The sequence below is a fragment of the Misgurnus anguillicaudatus genome, chromosome 3, assembly GCF_027580225.2.
Source record: "Misgurnus anguillicaudatus chromosome 3, ASM2758022v2, whole genome shotgun sequence".
Lineage (NCBI taxonomy): Eukaryota > Metazoa > Chordata > Actinopteri > Cypriniformes > Cobitidae > Misgurnus > Misgurnus anguillicaudatus.
In genome coordinates, this window is record NC_073339.2 from 16,489,992 (window position 1) to 16,505,954 (window position 15,963).

Sequence of the window (15,963 nt, forward strand, 5' to 3'; positions counted from 1 at the left end):
GTTCTTTTTCACATTTTTTAGGATAATAGGATAATACAAGCACTGGGCAGCCAATTATAGCACTTAAACATGGAAAATGGCAGATTTTCATGATATGTCCCCTTTAAGTGAAAACAGGGATCAATATCCCACAGACAAACGAAAAATAGAATCAGAATTTTTTACACCGTTATCTACATGTTGATGTTGATTCATGTTATCATTTGGCATTTCAGAGGGTTTAAGCTTTGAGCATTTTTACAGGAAACCAGCCTACAACATAGGCCTGACAGGGTGCTTGTGTTTTTGTGTGTATTAGTAGCCTGCATCAGTAGATTTGTGTTATTTGGTCTAAGAGGCGGTGTGACAGATGTTGGTCAGATTTGTGGGGATATTCGTGTTTGTGGGGTGGTGGAGGGGGGGCTTATCTGTAAAACTCCGTCTGTCTCGTTAATCCTCTGCTCAACAGGCATTTATCCTGTCTCCCTCATAAACACACGCATTTAATATGTCACTGTGTCAATTTTTATCCTTCATTAGGCTGTCTGTCAGTTTATTACAGGCTATAAAATATAAATACTCGTTTTGTTGGTAAAAGCAGTTAGAAAGCCTACCATTTGATCATTTCCAGAGTCCTCCTGACAGATATTGAGTGCGTTAAAGAAGTAGTGTCCGTTACCGGGTCCGTTACACTTTTCCCTCAACACCTGAGATTCGGATAAGTTTGACAAATCCCGTCAAATACTCTCTTGCACTTGTCATTGGTCGTTTTTGTTTGATTGACGGGCACCGCTAGCGAATGATCTCATGGGAGGGCGGAGACGTCAGGCTTCTAGCAGGCTCGTGAGCTCGTGCCGCTGGCTGCGCTGAGCTGGTTGAAATACATTAAACCTGCCGTTAGCTTTAAGCTACACCCTGTATTAAGTTGTATATAGTCTTTACAGAAATAGGTCGAGTGAAGCCAAAACGCCAAAGAGCATTTTTAAAGCCGGGTGCGTACATAAATAAGGCTAAAGCTTCACAGTTTGGACACAGGCTAACGTTAACTGGCTAAGTGAGCCGTCGGGAAGACCCCACCACCCAAAGACTGAAACGGAGATTAAAGCCATCATTTAATCTATTCAAGAGGATAACCAGTGCCACACACACAAATCCTCTAAACCAGCGACGCCAATGAACTGACAGGTAGGTTGCCATTGGTGTTATTTTATTTCATTGTGAACACTTTTTGAACGGGCAGATATAATGCTAGCTGTCATGCTAATCGTCCTGCACAGCTGTGCTACAACTTATGTTTTATATATTTATTTAACGGTTTAATGTCGAACAATGAATCGATTTGGTTGTAGCTCGTGTCTCGATTTTCGGCATCTCTCTTTGTTGTCATTCCTTTTAAGCCATTTAATCAAGGTGGTGATCACAGATACTCTTTACGTTAACACGTAGTCGCTCAAGTTTTCGGGTGATAACGTTAAATATGTCGAGTAATAAACGTTTTGTAACATTAAGCTGATGTAATCGATTAGGGTCACGCAGTGAATCCGCGCGATGCCACCGCTTCAAGCGCGAGCTGTGAATCGGCATCGCGCGGATTCATGTCGCGGCCTAACCGATGACAACAGTGCAGCTGCGGCGAAACACACCCAAAAGATACACACCGCCTGAAAATAAGACCCGTACACTAAATTACGATGGTAGGATTTCATCTGACTCTTTAATCTTCTCACCTGTTTATAATGAGTTCACGTTAATCAGTTCTGCACGTTAAATTTTTTAGTCATGTGTAATGTATCGCCATTCAGGTCACCTGTTCATTTATGGCATGTTATGATTGCAGTCAACGAGTAAAAAATAGCAACCATTGTTTTACAGTGGAATCATAACAAAACACTAACTAAGTAGCCGTATGAGTCACGAATGACTAAAATATAATAAACTTAATAATGTAACATGTTTGCTTGAAATCAAACGATTACTGGCTGTGGGGCATTGTATCAGGTCGCATAACTAGCTATACCAGCTTTGGTCTCGTGTGTTTCTCTATGTCTGTTTTATAATAACGCCAGAGAGAGCAGAGGGGCGTGTCAGGGAAAACTGGAAAAGGGAAAAGTTCAAAAGGCTATTTGAACTCACTTTCTCTTTCTCTCTCTCTGTTTTTTCAAGACCGTTTCCTCTTGAAGAGATGCTTTGCTTTACTGTCACCATATGAGTTTGGCAGGCGTTTAGAGGATCGTGGAAAATACAGGTTGACTTCGTTGGCAGGGGGCGTATTGCCACATGGCCTTAGATTTCAGTCATTATGTTGTGTTATGGATCAGTGAGCTGTAGAGAGAGTGAATGTACATGATGAGGGTTTAGTGAAGTGCAATATGTGAGACAGTCTGTGAAAACTAGGGCTGCAGCTATTGATTCTTTTTGTAATCGATTAATCTAGCACTGAATCGATCGGTTAATCGAGTAATCGGATAAAAATTTTGTGTGTGTTTTTAAACAACCAAAACAAATAATGCATAACGAAAATGACGTGGCTGTAAAGTGTTCAAGCATTTTGCTTTTATTTCTAAATAAAAACAGACGTATTGGCATTTGGCTCCAATAAATAAGCCTATTTATTTCAAATTTTACCCATTTAGTGTTTATAAGTGCCAGTGCAGTTAATTTATTAATATGCACAACAGGTTTCATGCTGTAATCTAGCCGTGACATCAAAGTAAATATCTGGTTTATGTACATTTCTACACCTGCAGCATTTACCATTATGCTACTAACAAATAATATATAATTTCTGGGGTGAGCCTGTTTGCTATGGTAACAACCTATGTGTGTACGCGCACGTGCACCTGTGTTTGTGACACCCCAGTCAGACTTTCAGTTGCTTCATTCATTGCATTTTGGTACAGCAGAAATACATACATTCATTTTCAATAGAACGCTGCATTTGGTTTGCATCACTTGCATTGCGGTGCATTTTAGGTAAAGAATCCTTTTTAAAAAATTAGAACATCACGTCCCGCTGTATACAATGAATGCTTGCAGCTGAAATTATTGTTGCGTGGCTACATAAAAGTTTAAGTATATGTGATGCATTGCACGATGGGTCTGACTCGCATGAAAGAGACGAGGGTGCATGCGTGTGTGTGAAGGCGGGGGTCCTTTTTAAGCTATACTCTCTTGCAATTGAACGTGAATACGTTTACTACTTAAAACATCAAAGCTAAACATCATATCTAGTCAAACCGCATAACGACAACGCTGCAAATACAGTATGGGATTCAAATCAGCGAAAGCTACGTTACCTTGTTTCTTCGACGTTTGGTGAAACAGCAGTGGATGTTTTCGGTTCAGATGCTGAACTGTAGACATTCTCTGCCGTTTATGGACATCTCCGCCACAGCGCCAACTATATTCAAAATGTATCACGCGCTATGATGTGCTTCCTGAACATTGAACAACGGTCTGTGATAATCAGATCTCGGCGCATGTACTGCGCGTCATAGGAATTTAACGAGGCTTCGAGACAGAATTTTTGCCTCAAGGAATTTTTTGAATCGAGTTAATCGAGTAACTCGATGAATCGTTTCAACTCTAGAGAAAACCCAGCTAAAGTCATTTTTTGGGACTTAATGTTTTGTTCATAAAACATAATAAGAAATGAACATTCTGTGTAGATATAACCTTGATATCTTAATAATATTGAATGAGAAAGGTCATGTCAAAGATTGAAATCGATGTGAAATCAGTGAGCATAATGAAACTTTGAACTCCTCATTAGATTATGAGACTTTAGACTGGATTTCACAGACAGGGTCACGTGGGCTGAAACACACTCTATGCATTTAAAAAGTGAATGGTGGTGATTGTACCTAGGCAAGCTTGATTTTGTTTTGTGTCTTGAATGTTTTTAGTTTGCAATGTCTAGGCTTATGCACATAAGTCCACACATTACAATGTCTGCTTGGGATGCACTGATTTTTGACAGATATCCATGGCCGCCCGCCACTAACTGCCATTTACTAGGAAATCTAAATATTGATAATTTTTTTCAGCATGAAACAAAAAGCAAACTAATAAAGTGCTCAACTGTTTTTTTTCTACATTGACTGCAGAAAACAAAGAAGCATGTGGATCTTTTCCCAAAATCATGTACCAAATGTTGCCAACTTTTAAGCAGTTAAAGATTTTTCACTTAAACAGGCAAGAGTGGAAAACAATGAGCAAAAAAAAATTTCATGTCATTTTTTGTATCATCTGGACTTGTATAAAAGATATTCATTGGAATTTTGGAAATGTTTGATATATTCAGGATTTTATGAGATGTATCTCCCATGATACATTGACCTATTAAGGTATAAAAAAGGATTAAGTCATCAATATTTATTTTTTATTTGCTGCGAAAAATATGTGATTCCGACTTCCTCTTTTGATCTAAAACATGCCATACATATTTTCATCCAATCTAAACAGTGTACTGTACTTTCCGGACTATAAGCCGCACCGGAGTATAAGCCGCATCATTCAAAAATGCGTCAATAAGACGAAATAACATATGAAGAGTTTTGTTGCAAAACGAGAAAAATCCATTTTTTAACTTTTTTTTCAAAACATGTTTATTATTATGTTATCATGTTATTATTTTGTTTTATGGTGCTAGCTGTATTTTTTAAGTTATGAAGGTTTAAATCAAAACAAACCAACTGCAGTTGCATTGAAATTAATTGGAATGCACAACCAAAAAACGAGATTTCTGAACAATTAAAAAACGGTGGTTATCTTGTTTTGCAACGAAACTCTTCATATATAAGTCACAGTGGACTATACATCGCATTTATTTAGAAAATTATTTTACAAATTCCAAGCCGAAGAACAGACATTTAATCTGGAAAGGCAAGTTATTCAACTAAACAATAGCAGTAGGGATGCACCGATATGGAAATTTTGGCCGATAACTCTTTATATTTGGGGGCAGATAACCGAGATATATATAGGCCGATAAATATTCATATGATTTTCACAATGAAAAACTCCCAGACCGTGGACATCTTGTCTTTGCGCTAGACTAGCATACTCTTCTTAAGTCATCTTCGTGCTATGTCACAGAAAGCACCAATCAAAACTCCACATGGCCAGCAATGAGCTAGTGAAGTGGTTCAACAAACCAAAATAATCCATCATTTATCGGCTTTCATTTATCGGCCTAATTTTGCTATCAGACCGACAACCAATAATATTAAAAATAAGCAGTTATCGGCCAATAACGATATGTTGGGCGATATATCGTGCATCCCTAAATAGCAGACAGCAGACTTGCCCCTAAATAGCAGACAGAACAGCAAGCTGAATACGTGTCTGCACGTTAATAGTAATATTATCAGTTATTTAAACGACAAACCATAGCATACAGAATTTACCTGTAATGTTGTCTCTTGCCTCATAAATGTCAAAATAAATTCATACTGACTTACAAGGCGCACCTGACTGTAAGACGCAGCACCAGGCGGCCAAGTTATGAAAAAAACATGGCTTATAGACTGAAAAATACGGTAAACAACAGGTTTACTAGTAACAATAAATGTAAATAACCAACTAAATGTAAGTAGGCCTAACTAAGAATGAGCAGTTTTTGAATGTCTTCATTGGCTTCATTGGTGCTTTTCCTTCTCCACCTGCAAAAAATAATAATTATTTAGATAATAACAGTTTGGTAAATTATTTAGCAGTTGATTAATTTTGTATACTACCTCAACTACCCCTCAATGTAGGGTTGTGCTGATAGACGATTGTATCGTGTATCAGCAACCGTCAGACATATCGCTAAAAGCGGGCTTTCATGATGATAGTTGGCGATTTGATTAGTATTATTATCCTCATAGTTTCACATTAACATGCACATTGCATGCTTTTCCTTGCATGAGAGGGTTTGTGGGCTTCAGTTTGCATTAGAGAGCTTGTAATGCACACAGATTCCGTGGACTCAATGTGCGCGTCTTGGATGCTCGGACCTGAATGCACGAGGCATGGACTACTAGCACCTGATCTTGTAATATGCGCGGCTCTGACATTTCCTTGCACTAGAGAGGTTGTAAGGTGTGGAGATGGTTAAAACCAGTGAGTTTGTTGTTCCCACTCCCTGGCATGCAGGAAATTTTAGACTTTAATAACGCAGATGGATTAATAGTGTCAGTTTTATGAAGGATGTGGTCATGACAGCGTTTCATAAATAAGTAAAAAATTAACACACAAAAAAATTGGTAAACTACTGCCCCCCCCAAAACTATCGTGTATCTGCGATTTCACAGGCTTATCACAGACAATCTCAAAATGGGGCATATCGCCCAACACTACCTCTATGTAAACTATGTGTGTTTCATGCAGAGGGCTCTTATCTGCTGCAATTCAGAGGAATGCATGTCTGGCATGAGGAAAAGTACCTAAATTTCTTTTTTCTAGGTTGTGTTACACTGTCGCACTTTCGCAAAAACTTCATCATCATCATCACTTTTCTAAGAAACTGAAGAATTAATTGGTATCCGCTCTATAACTCGCATCCCCTCTCATTGCTTCTAACCTAAAATGAGCTAGTTGTGAAGCTGTGAAAGAAAATATCCAGTTAAAATGCTAAGATGCAGTTCCTAAATATACGTATATCAGTTTAACCTGCAAATTTGATAATTTATTTAAATTTCCAACTTAAAATACAAAGATAGTCCATATAGTAGGGGTGCACCGAATTTTCGGTCGCCGAAAATTTCGTCCGAAAATGGCATTATCGGTTTCGGGCCAAAATAAAAAAATCAAGCCGAAAAAGTCAACCGAAAATGAATGTTAACCGTTGTTAATTTCTTAAGTGTATAGATTACAGTCAGATTAACCTACTTAAGTCTGTGTCATTAATGTTAATCAAACAACCCATGACAAAGAGACAAATAGCTCTAAAAATAAAAATATATTTAATTTATTGTGTTACAATTCATTTAATTTGATATCTGTACCTAATGCTAATTTCAGACCTTATTAATGTACAACTTTGTTCTTTTTTGTAAATGTTTGCAATTTCTTTGTTTATTAGATTTTCCCACCTGCTTTTTGCTGATCCGAAAAATAATCTGATCTGTGCCTCAAAAACTGTAATGTGATAGCCATAAATGCAATTTATTATTAATAATTGGCGTAATAATTTCTTTCGGTGTTTCGGTTTCGGTTTTTCGGCCTTGATTTTCGGTTTTCGGTTTCGGTCAAGAATTTTCATTTCGGTGCATCCCTACCATATAGTGCTTAATCCCTTTTTATACCCATAATTATTCCTTCTCGCACGCACCTGGAAAATGCGCTCGTCTTGGAGTCTTGCGCATAGCTGTTGCCCTTAGAGTAAATCAGCTTCCTTTTTGTGCACCATTCAAGTGACTTGTCATAAATGAGTAAAAAATGAACAAATAAATAAATGCGTGAACTATTGGCTCGCTATAATCCAAACTGGCTTTTCTGTGATGCTGACCCAACCACACCTAAATCCAGTGGTAGATAAAGGCTACTGCAATGAAAGCAAGTATTTGGACTGTTGGATGCTAATCCATGATCAGCCTATTCCCAGTCTACGATCATAAGTAGTGTCTACAACCGCCAAACCAAAACTCCTCAGATATGCAACTCCACCCTGAAATGTTTTGGAGTGCTGTCCCTCGGACATTATGCAGAGTTGCTCAGCAATGGCAATTTTAGACTGGACCACAGGTCAAATTTCTAGATGTCGAACATACCTAAACTGATAACATGACGCTCTGAAATTTGTTCAAACTGCTATGGTCGAACAGGTTTACTATAAGTCTTGTGTCGCAAATATTACTAAAAAAAACAACTCAGTAGCACTATATCTGTTTTCAGTGTGCAGTTGTAAGACACACAAATATTTCATTTGAATATAGGAAGATATATAAAACATGACTTGTAAAAAAACTTCTAAAGCAGTAACAAGAAACTTTTTACACACTTTTATTTAATAAAGGTTTTAATAGTTTATTTTAAAATATCCAGATGTTATATTCAGCCGTTACTGGTGCACAATGAATCTTGGGATAGCCTAGGCTGTAAAGGATCCATTCGTTCTTAACAGCGCAAAAAAATTAAGATGCAATTTGAGGCTTCATTTTAAGCATCCTTCGAATTGGGATGGCCTTACTAGCCTCAAGTCATGCAATTGGTCTTAGAATACGTCCTAAGAAGGTCGCAGCCTTCTAATTGGTGCATGTCTACGATTTTATGGCATTCCTTGTGACACTTGTATAACTCTGCTTTTGAACGTCTAATCCTTATCTATGTTTTATGATTAATATTCATAATGCGCAGAACTTTCTTTGAAATGGATCTATGTGTAGGCGTTACCGCCTCCTGCTAGTCCAGTTCATTTTTTTTTTAAATTTGAAGTTCTCGAAATAAAAAAAACTACTTGTTATCTTACTTATAGCTATTTGAGGAGCTATAGAAAAAAAATTTAATCATTATTTACTGATTTGTGAGCTGCAAGATGTTCCTTGAATAACAACTTAAATTGCACACAAGGATTTGTTCCTCTCACAAAGCGACCATGCGACTTCAGAGTACTTGGAGTAAAGTATGAAAGTAGGAATAAAGTAGTCATATGGGCTATTTTTGTGATGCTTTTTCTGTTCATTTTCCGTTATTTTAATACTGGAAAACCGTTTTCCCATTTCACTTTTGTTATATAACTGATATTATAAAAGAGCAGCCAGAATCTTGGAAGGAAGTCTGTCATATGGGTAAAAAATGACACGCATGTCATTTTAGTTACATCTTTCTTGTAAAATTAAAAGGCCATCTTGTGACGTACAATTATTATCTGTAGTCGTCTTTGTTTTTAGGAGTTAGTTACTGTATTGAATTGCACCTTCACTCCTTTCTTTACTAATTGATGAGAACAGCTGTCAACCACCACCTAACTGTGGTAACTTTAACATCCTCCTTTATTTTCAACTATCTCTGTTTGCAGTATCACCTCTCTGTTGCGATTGTGTATCTTTAATCACACAATAAATGAATAACTGGTCTGACTGATTTAGGTCTCGCAGTCCATAAGGATCCCATGTGCCTTGTAGTCCATGTGTTTTTAATTTGAGGCATGCGTGTTCCTAGAAATGAGATTTTAGCAGAAACACAGTCTTTTTGTTCCTGGACAGTGGACTATAAAAAATGCACTCCTCCTGCAAACAAAACGAAAGCTATATTAGGCTATATCAATAATTTATTCACTGTTTGATCATTTATTGTTTTTCCTCTTTGGTCAACCAATAAAATGCCGTGAGCCTCTGCTGCTATATTGGTGAACTGCACACATACTTTGCAAGTACGCACACAAAGCCAGACACAACCTTGAGGCTTTGCAAACATTCAGACATTACGTTTGTTTGCATACATTTGCTAGTGAAAGCTTATGTGATGTCATCTTTCCAAAAACTGGTTGGACATTGGCCTACAGATGTCTTTGAAATAAGGGGCAGTTTATTTATTTATTTTTGTTCTGTATTGTGTTGCACAGAGGGTGTGAGTCTGGTCCAGGAAAGAACATGACTGTTTTGTGTATTTAAAAAAAATCCTAAAGCATCATGTCAGGTTTGCTGGCTTAACATGCATGTGTTCACATTTGGTAATAATATTATAATTTATAAGTGTCTGTTTTTTGGTATGGTACTACTTTTAATGTTTGGATATTTTATATGGCTTAATGAGGAATTTAAAAGGATTGTTCACCCAAAAATCATTTGCTTGTTCCAAACTTGTATTAATTTCTTTGTTCTACTGAACACAAAGGAAGTTTTTTTTTGAGCAATGGTTGTAACCAAACCATTTTGGGCACCATTGACTTCCATAGTGGTATTTTTTTCTTAGTATGCAGGGCTTCCCGCAGAAAATTTGTTAGTTAAGGTGGTAGGGTTGGGTGGGGGCAGGGCTGGGGGCGTGGCAATCAAAGGGGTGGTGCGTACGCATTATGATGAAAATTAAAATATTTTAATTAAAAACACTTAAATAAAACTTAATTTTGAAGAAACTATGACAGAAAATGAAACATATTAGATTAAAAATGAATTAAATGTATTTACCTCTAACGGGAATAGCTGCGTGATGAAGTGAAACTAAAGGGTTAATAAACACAAATTAAAGGAGATGTTGTAGAAAGTCTGGCGAACGATGATAGATAGCGCAAAAATTTTAAAAACTGATTATTTCCCACTATTAATTACATTATCTTAAAGGAGTGTAACTACTGTAGCATGTAAACAATGCACACAAATAACGTGAGCAGAGCGCTCAACAATTATATCTAATCAACAGGCACGTGAAACCTAGCTAGCAGGTTGCTCAAACAACAAAATCACCAGCTAACTTACTCTCAATTTGCAAGAACTATAGACTAATACAATAGCAGGCAGGCTTAAAGGAATAGTCTACTCATTTTCAATATTAAAATATGTTATTACCTTAACTAAGAATTGTTGATACATCCCTCTATCATCTGTGTGCGTGCACGTAAGCGCTGGCGCGCGCTGCGACACTTCGATAGCATGTGGCTTGGCCCCATTCATTCAATGGTACCATTTAGAGAGGAGGGTGGAAGTGGCCGGGCACATCAGCGTTTTTCCTGTTTGGGACGAGGGGTTGTGCGAGCAGGTTTGGTGGTACAAAATAAAAAGTAGCGCTTTTCTAAGCGGATTTAAAAGAAGAACTATATTTTATGGCGTAATAGCACTTTTGGGAGTACTTTGACTCGCCTGAAAAGTCCGCTCCCCTTCTCACTCTCATAATGGGAGAGGGAGGGTGTTACTGCGCCGAGTCGAAGTACTCCCAAAAGTGCTATTACGCCATAAAATATAGTTCCTCTTTTAAATCCGCTTAGAAAAGCGCTACGTTTTATTTTGTACCACCAAACTTGCTCGTATAACTACTCGTCTTAAATAGGAAAAACGTTGATGTGTTTGGTCACTTCTAAATTTATCTCTAAATGGTACCATTGAATGAATGGGGCTAAGCTAATGCTATCGAAGCGTTGCAGCGCGCTCCAGCGCTTACGTGCACGCACACAGATGATAGAGGGATGTATCAAAACTTCTTAGTTAAGGTAATAACATATTTTAATATTGAAAATGAGTAGACTATTCCTTTAAATAAACCCAAAACATAAGTCCACTTACAGTTCTCACAGACACGTGTTTTATCAACTGGCTATCCTCCAGACATGACGGACCACGTCTTTCTCTCAATCCGGTTGTGTGGTGTGGGTGCACGCTCGCGGTGTGAAGCACGTCGGCGCTATTCTCCAAGATGTTTTATCAACTGGCTAGTTATCCTCCAGACAGTGATGGTCTGGACCACGTCTTTCTCATTTCGGCCGTGTGGCGCACATGCCCACTCCCGGTGTGAAGAGCTTCCGCGCTATTCTCAGAGATGCACTTAACGGCCTTTTTTGCAGCGAATATGTATATATTTTTTTTGAACGACCTAGTTAAGGCGGTAGGGTTTCCCTGCTTAGGCGGGCCACCCGAACTGAAAAGTGCTGAAGTCAGAAGTCAGTGGTGCTTCTGTTTTCTGTTTAATTCCAAATACCTTCTTTACAACATAAATGTGATTAAATGATTTCAGAATATTCATTTTTGAGTGAACTTTCCCTTTAATATCTTTAATAATAGTATATGCATATATGTAATCCATGTAGTTTATGTATGAGTATGTCTGAATATTCTCTGCTTCAATAATTCATGCCTTTTTATTATACACGACTTCTTTGGTATACACACCCAATTTTCTTTCTTTGTGTTTTTTAGGTGGAGTCTGTTTCCATTCACAAGTACTCTCTTCAGCACACCCACTACAAATGCCCATCAGCTGATCAGAGGAACAGTGCTGGCAAAACCGTGAGTGCATTTGATCCACTGAAAGAAGAGATAACGCCACACAGTCAGTGTAGGCATGGCCCATGACACTCCCATGAGACCGCGTCCCCCTGAGATCCTTATGTAATGCCGCTTCATCTGTTTATAGACGTCAGCTAGGCCTGATGTGTTCAATCACACACGCACACACAGAAACCTAAAGTGTCCCAAAGGAGACCTTTTGATTTTTCATTGTTTCTTTTTTGCCTCCCCCGAGCTCCACTTAAACGCCTGAGCATCCTGGGATTTTTTCCACAGCTCTGTTGTTTTTTTCAGAATCACTCCACTGACCTGAATCAATTTGTAGGAGCATTGGGGATTGTAGGAGCTAAGCGCTGGCTTCATCACCTTTTTCCAAGTTAAAGGTTTTTTAAGAACAGGTTTTAAAGCATTCCTCTCATTTCAGGTCTTTTTTGTTGGATTTGATCTAATCAGCAATACGAGTGCAGGCCTGAAGTGGTGCATAGCTCACCATCACCGATGCATCAGCAATGCTTTGACTAAAATGAAAGAAACACTTCAGTTTTGTTTCTTACGTTGGGATGTAGTTCATTCTGGTTGAAATGAAGGAGAGACATTTTACGTTTTCATGTGGATGGTGAAGGGAAAGGATCTTCAACTGCTTACTGTTTTGACTGCCGACAACTTCCATTAAAACTTAACTAAATAAGCACTTTTTTTGAAGGTTTGTTTCCAACTTAGGTTTTATTTGAGTTAATAAACAGTGCTTTTGAAATAAGTCATAGCCAAGTAGAGATGTTTATCCGAAAATGTTTGTCGGTGGTTGCAGGAGCAAACATTTTATAAACATTGCTCTGCTCTACCTCTTATTTCATACTGTAACACCAAATCTTTCTTGTCAACATGTTTTAATGTGCCACTATTGATAAGTTAGCTTTTCAGTTTTATTTGCCTCATTTAAACTAGTTTGGAAATTTCCACCTTTAGTTGTTGATTGTTATTTTCTAAACGGTTGCATTTACACTTATTATTTAAAGTAAATGACCAATACAGCTGTGCTTTGCTTTACCATATTTAAATGTAAAATTTGAGCATTGAAAGTCCGCACCCAACTTCTTTCTGCAGAAATTTTACCTGAAGATTTTACAAAACGTTTTTTTTTTTTTAAGGAGGATTTTTTAAACTCTTGAAACAATGCTCACGTTGTGGACTTTTTATATACTGTTGAAAGGACGACGGCTTCTCTCCTAGCCTATACGTTTGTGCTGTCTCGACACAAACACTCCCAAACGGATAATTTACTGGGGCGTGCTGCCATCCTGCCCCCTAGTAATGCCAAGCGGCAGCATGAGTGGGGGCGTGTCTGGACCCACGTCCTCGCCCCACCCAACCGTTCCATCTAAACCTTTCCGGCCGAGCCGTTACGTGCCAGTCTCTGCAGCGACGGCCTTCCTGGTTGGAGCAACCACACTTTTCTTCTGCTTCACGTGAGTACAACACTTTAAGATTTGCCTGGCAAGTCAACATGTAGTGTAGAAATGTTTGTCTTGAGTCACTTTTTGAGCTTATATGCACTAACTGTTGACTGCAAGTTATTCTTTACAGTACTTTAGTGTTTTTTATTGTAGTTGATTATATAGCAGCTGAGCAAATTAGGGGAGATGAATACTGCCATGGAAAATTGCTATTAAAGGAAAACACCGCTGTTTTTCAATATTTTACAATGTTCTTACCTCAACTTAGATGAATTAATACATACCTAGCTTTTATCAATGTGTGCACTTAATCTTTGTACAGCGCGTCGTGAATGTGTTAGCATTTAGCTTAGCCCCATTCATTCCTTAGGATCCAAACAGGGATGAATTTAGAAGCCACCAACACTTCCATGTTCTTCCCATTTAAAGACTGTTACATGAGTAGTTACACGAGTAAGTATACTATGGTAGCACAAAAGAAAACTTTTTTTTTTAGAGCACTTAGTTTGTAGCACTTCGACCTAAGCGTGCAGTAACATCATCACTCCTGACTACTCCCTCTCTCGCTCAAACTTCTGTCAATATTACTGCACCTGAGGCCGAACTGCTGCAAACGAAGTGCTCTTCCGCCACACAATATAGTTCTCATTTTTATCCGCACAAAAAATCGCCACGTTTTATTTTGTGCCACCATACTTGCTCGTGTAATTACTCATGTAACAGTTTTTGCATAGAGAAAACATGAAAGTGTTTGCTGGCTTCTAAATTCATCCCTGTTTGGATCCTAAGGAATGAATGAGGCTAGGCTAAATGCTAACACATTCACGATGCGCTATACAAAGATTGAGTGCACGCATTGAAAAAAATAGGTATGTATTAATTCATCTAAGTTGAGGTAAGAACATAGTAAAATATAAAAAAAAGTGTTGTTTTCCTTTAACATAATAGGGTTTAAATATCATTGGGACCCTGTAGATTGTGTGCTGACTCGGAGCATATATTTTTGATCAATTCCCTTGTTGGTAATGGGTTTATTATGTGAATGGACTGCAAGCTGGAAGTAGTTTTTATTCTGTGTAATGTGTTGGAGACAAATGTTATGAGTAGTAAACACCCTGCTGGGATAATATAGAAAACGAATAACAAAACTAAGGTAAATAACATCATATTGCCTACAGCCTGGAAATAATCCATATATAGTGCAATGTAACGTTGTGATTAGTCCTTAACAAACTGTGTGGACGTGTTTGTGTCAGCATTGGGACGGCCTTAGAGAGGTCACCCACCAACACTAATCTCTCATGTTCTGTTGACTCTGATAGCACAGACTTGGCATCTGTATAGCTCAATTTTAAATGTGATATTAACACAAAACAGCAACAGTAATTAATCCGAGATAGATTCACAGGTGAAAAAGAAGACTACATAAACAAAGACTTTGACAGAAAAAAGTTTTAAGTGTACACCTATATGCCAAAATAGCTAGTTAAATACTATTATACTGTACCATAATACAATTTTCCCCTTTTCAAACATCTGAGCTGATGACATCTGCATTCCTCTTTCCTAAGCTAGCCTTATAAAAATCATATTTTACTCTTCAAAAGAAACATTAATCAGTTATGCAGTAACCGACAAATATTATCTTTATTTGCCCAAAATGCTGCTGGAACATAACACCTCATGCTTAAAGGAATAGTCTACTCATTTTCAATATTAAAATATGTCATTACCTTAACTAAGAATTGTTGATACATCCCTCTATCATCTGTGTGCGTGCACGTAAGCGCTGGAGCGCGCTGCGACGCTTCGATAGCATTTAGCTAAGCCCCATTCATTCAATGCTACCATTTAGAGATAAAGTTAGAAGTGACCAAACACATCAACGTTTTTCCTATTTAAGACGAGTAGTTATACGAGCAAGTTTGGTGGTACAAAATAAAACGTAGCGCTTTTCTAAGCGGATTTAAAAGAGGAACTATATTTTATGGCGTAATAGCACTTTTGGGAGTACTTCGACTCGGCGCAGTAACACCCTCCCTCTCCCATTATGAGAGTGAGAAGGGGAGCGGACTTTTCAGGCGAGTCGAAGTACTCCCAAAAGTTCTATTACGCCATAAAATATAGTTCCTCTTTTAAATCCGCTTAGAAAAGCGCTACGTTTTATTTTGTACCACCAAACTTGCTCGTATAACTACTCGTCTTAAATAGGAAAAACGTTGATGTGTTTGGTCTCTTCTAACTTTATCTCTAAATGGTACCATTGAATGAATGGGGCTAAGCTAAATGCTATCGAAGCGTCGCAGCGCGCTCCAGCGCTTACGTGCACGCACACAGATGATAGAGGGATGTATCAACAATTCTTAGTTAAGGTAATAACATATTTTAATATTGAAAATGAGTAGACTATTCCTTTAACATTCATATTTTTTAATGCCCAATTTCACTGAATACAATCCAAGTGCTTTGTAGTTTGGGCATTATATACTGGGTGCAGTAGTATTTTCTTTTGACAGTGCTAAAAAATGTAATACTGACAGTGAAACAAATCCATTTATGGTGAATTTAATTTGTCTTGTTAAACCATGTTTAGTTTGACAACGGGCACTCAC

The 15,963-nt window shown here is 37.9% G+C and overlaps 1 protein-coding gene across 7 annotated transcripts in view; it reads left to right on the forward strand.

Moving 5' to 3' along the window:
• The first annotated feature begins 767 nt into the window (after positions 1-767).
• zdhhc5a (zDHHC palmitoyltransferase 5a) overlaps positions 768-15,963 on the forward strand; it is a 32,384-nt gene continuing 17,188 nt past the window's right edge. The window contains exons 1-3 of one of the 7 annotated variants that reach the window (XM_055204879.2): positions 770-1,164; positions 11,808-12,600; positions 13,046-13,363. In XM_055204879.2, the coding sequence (XP_055060854.2) occupies positions 13,209-13,363 (155 nt within the window). In that variant the 5' untranslated portion in view covers positions 770-1,164; positions 11,808-12,600; positions 13,046-13,208. Of the gene's footprint in view, positions 1,165-1,556; positions 1,674-11,807; positions 13,364-15,963 lie in introns of those variants that run through there. The other 6 variants (XM_055204881.2, XM_055204882.2, XM_055204883.2 and 3 more) reach the window with 6 other exon arrangements.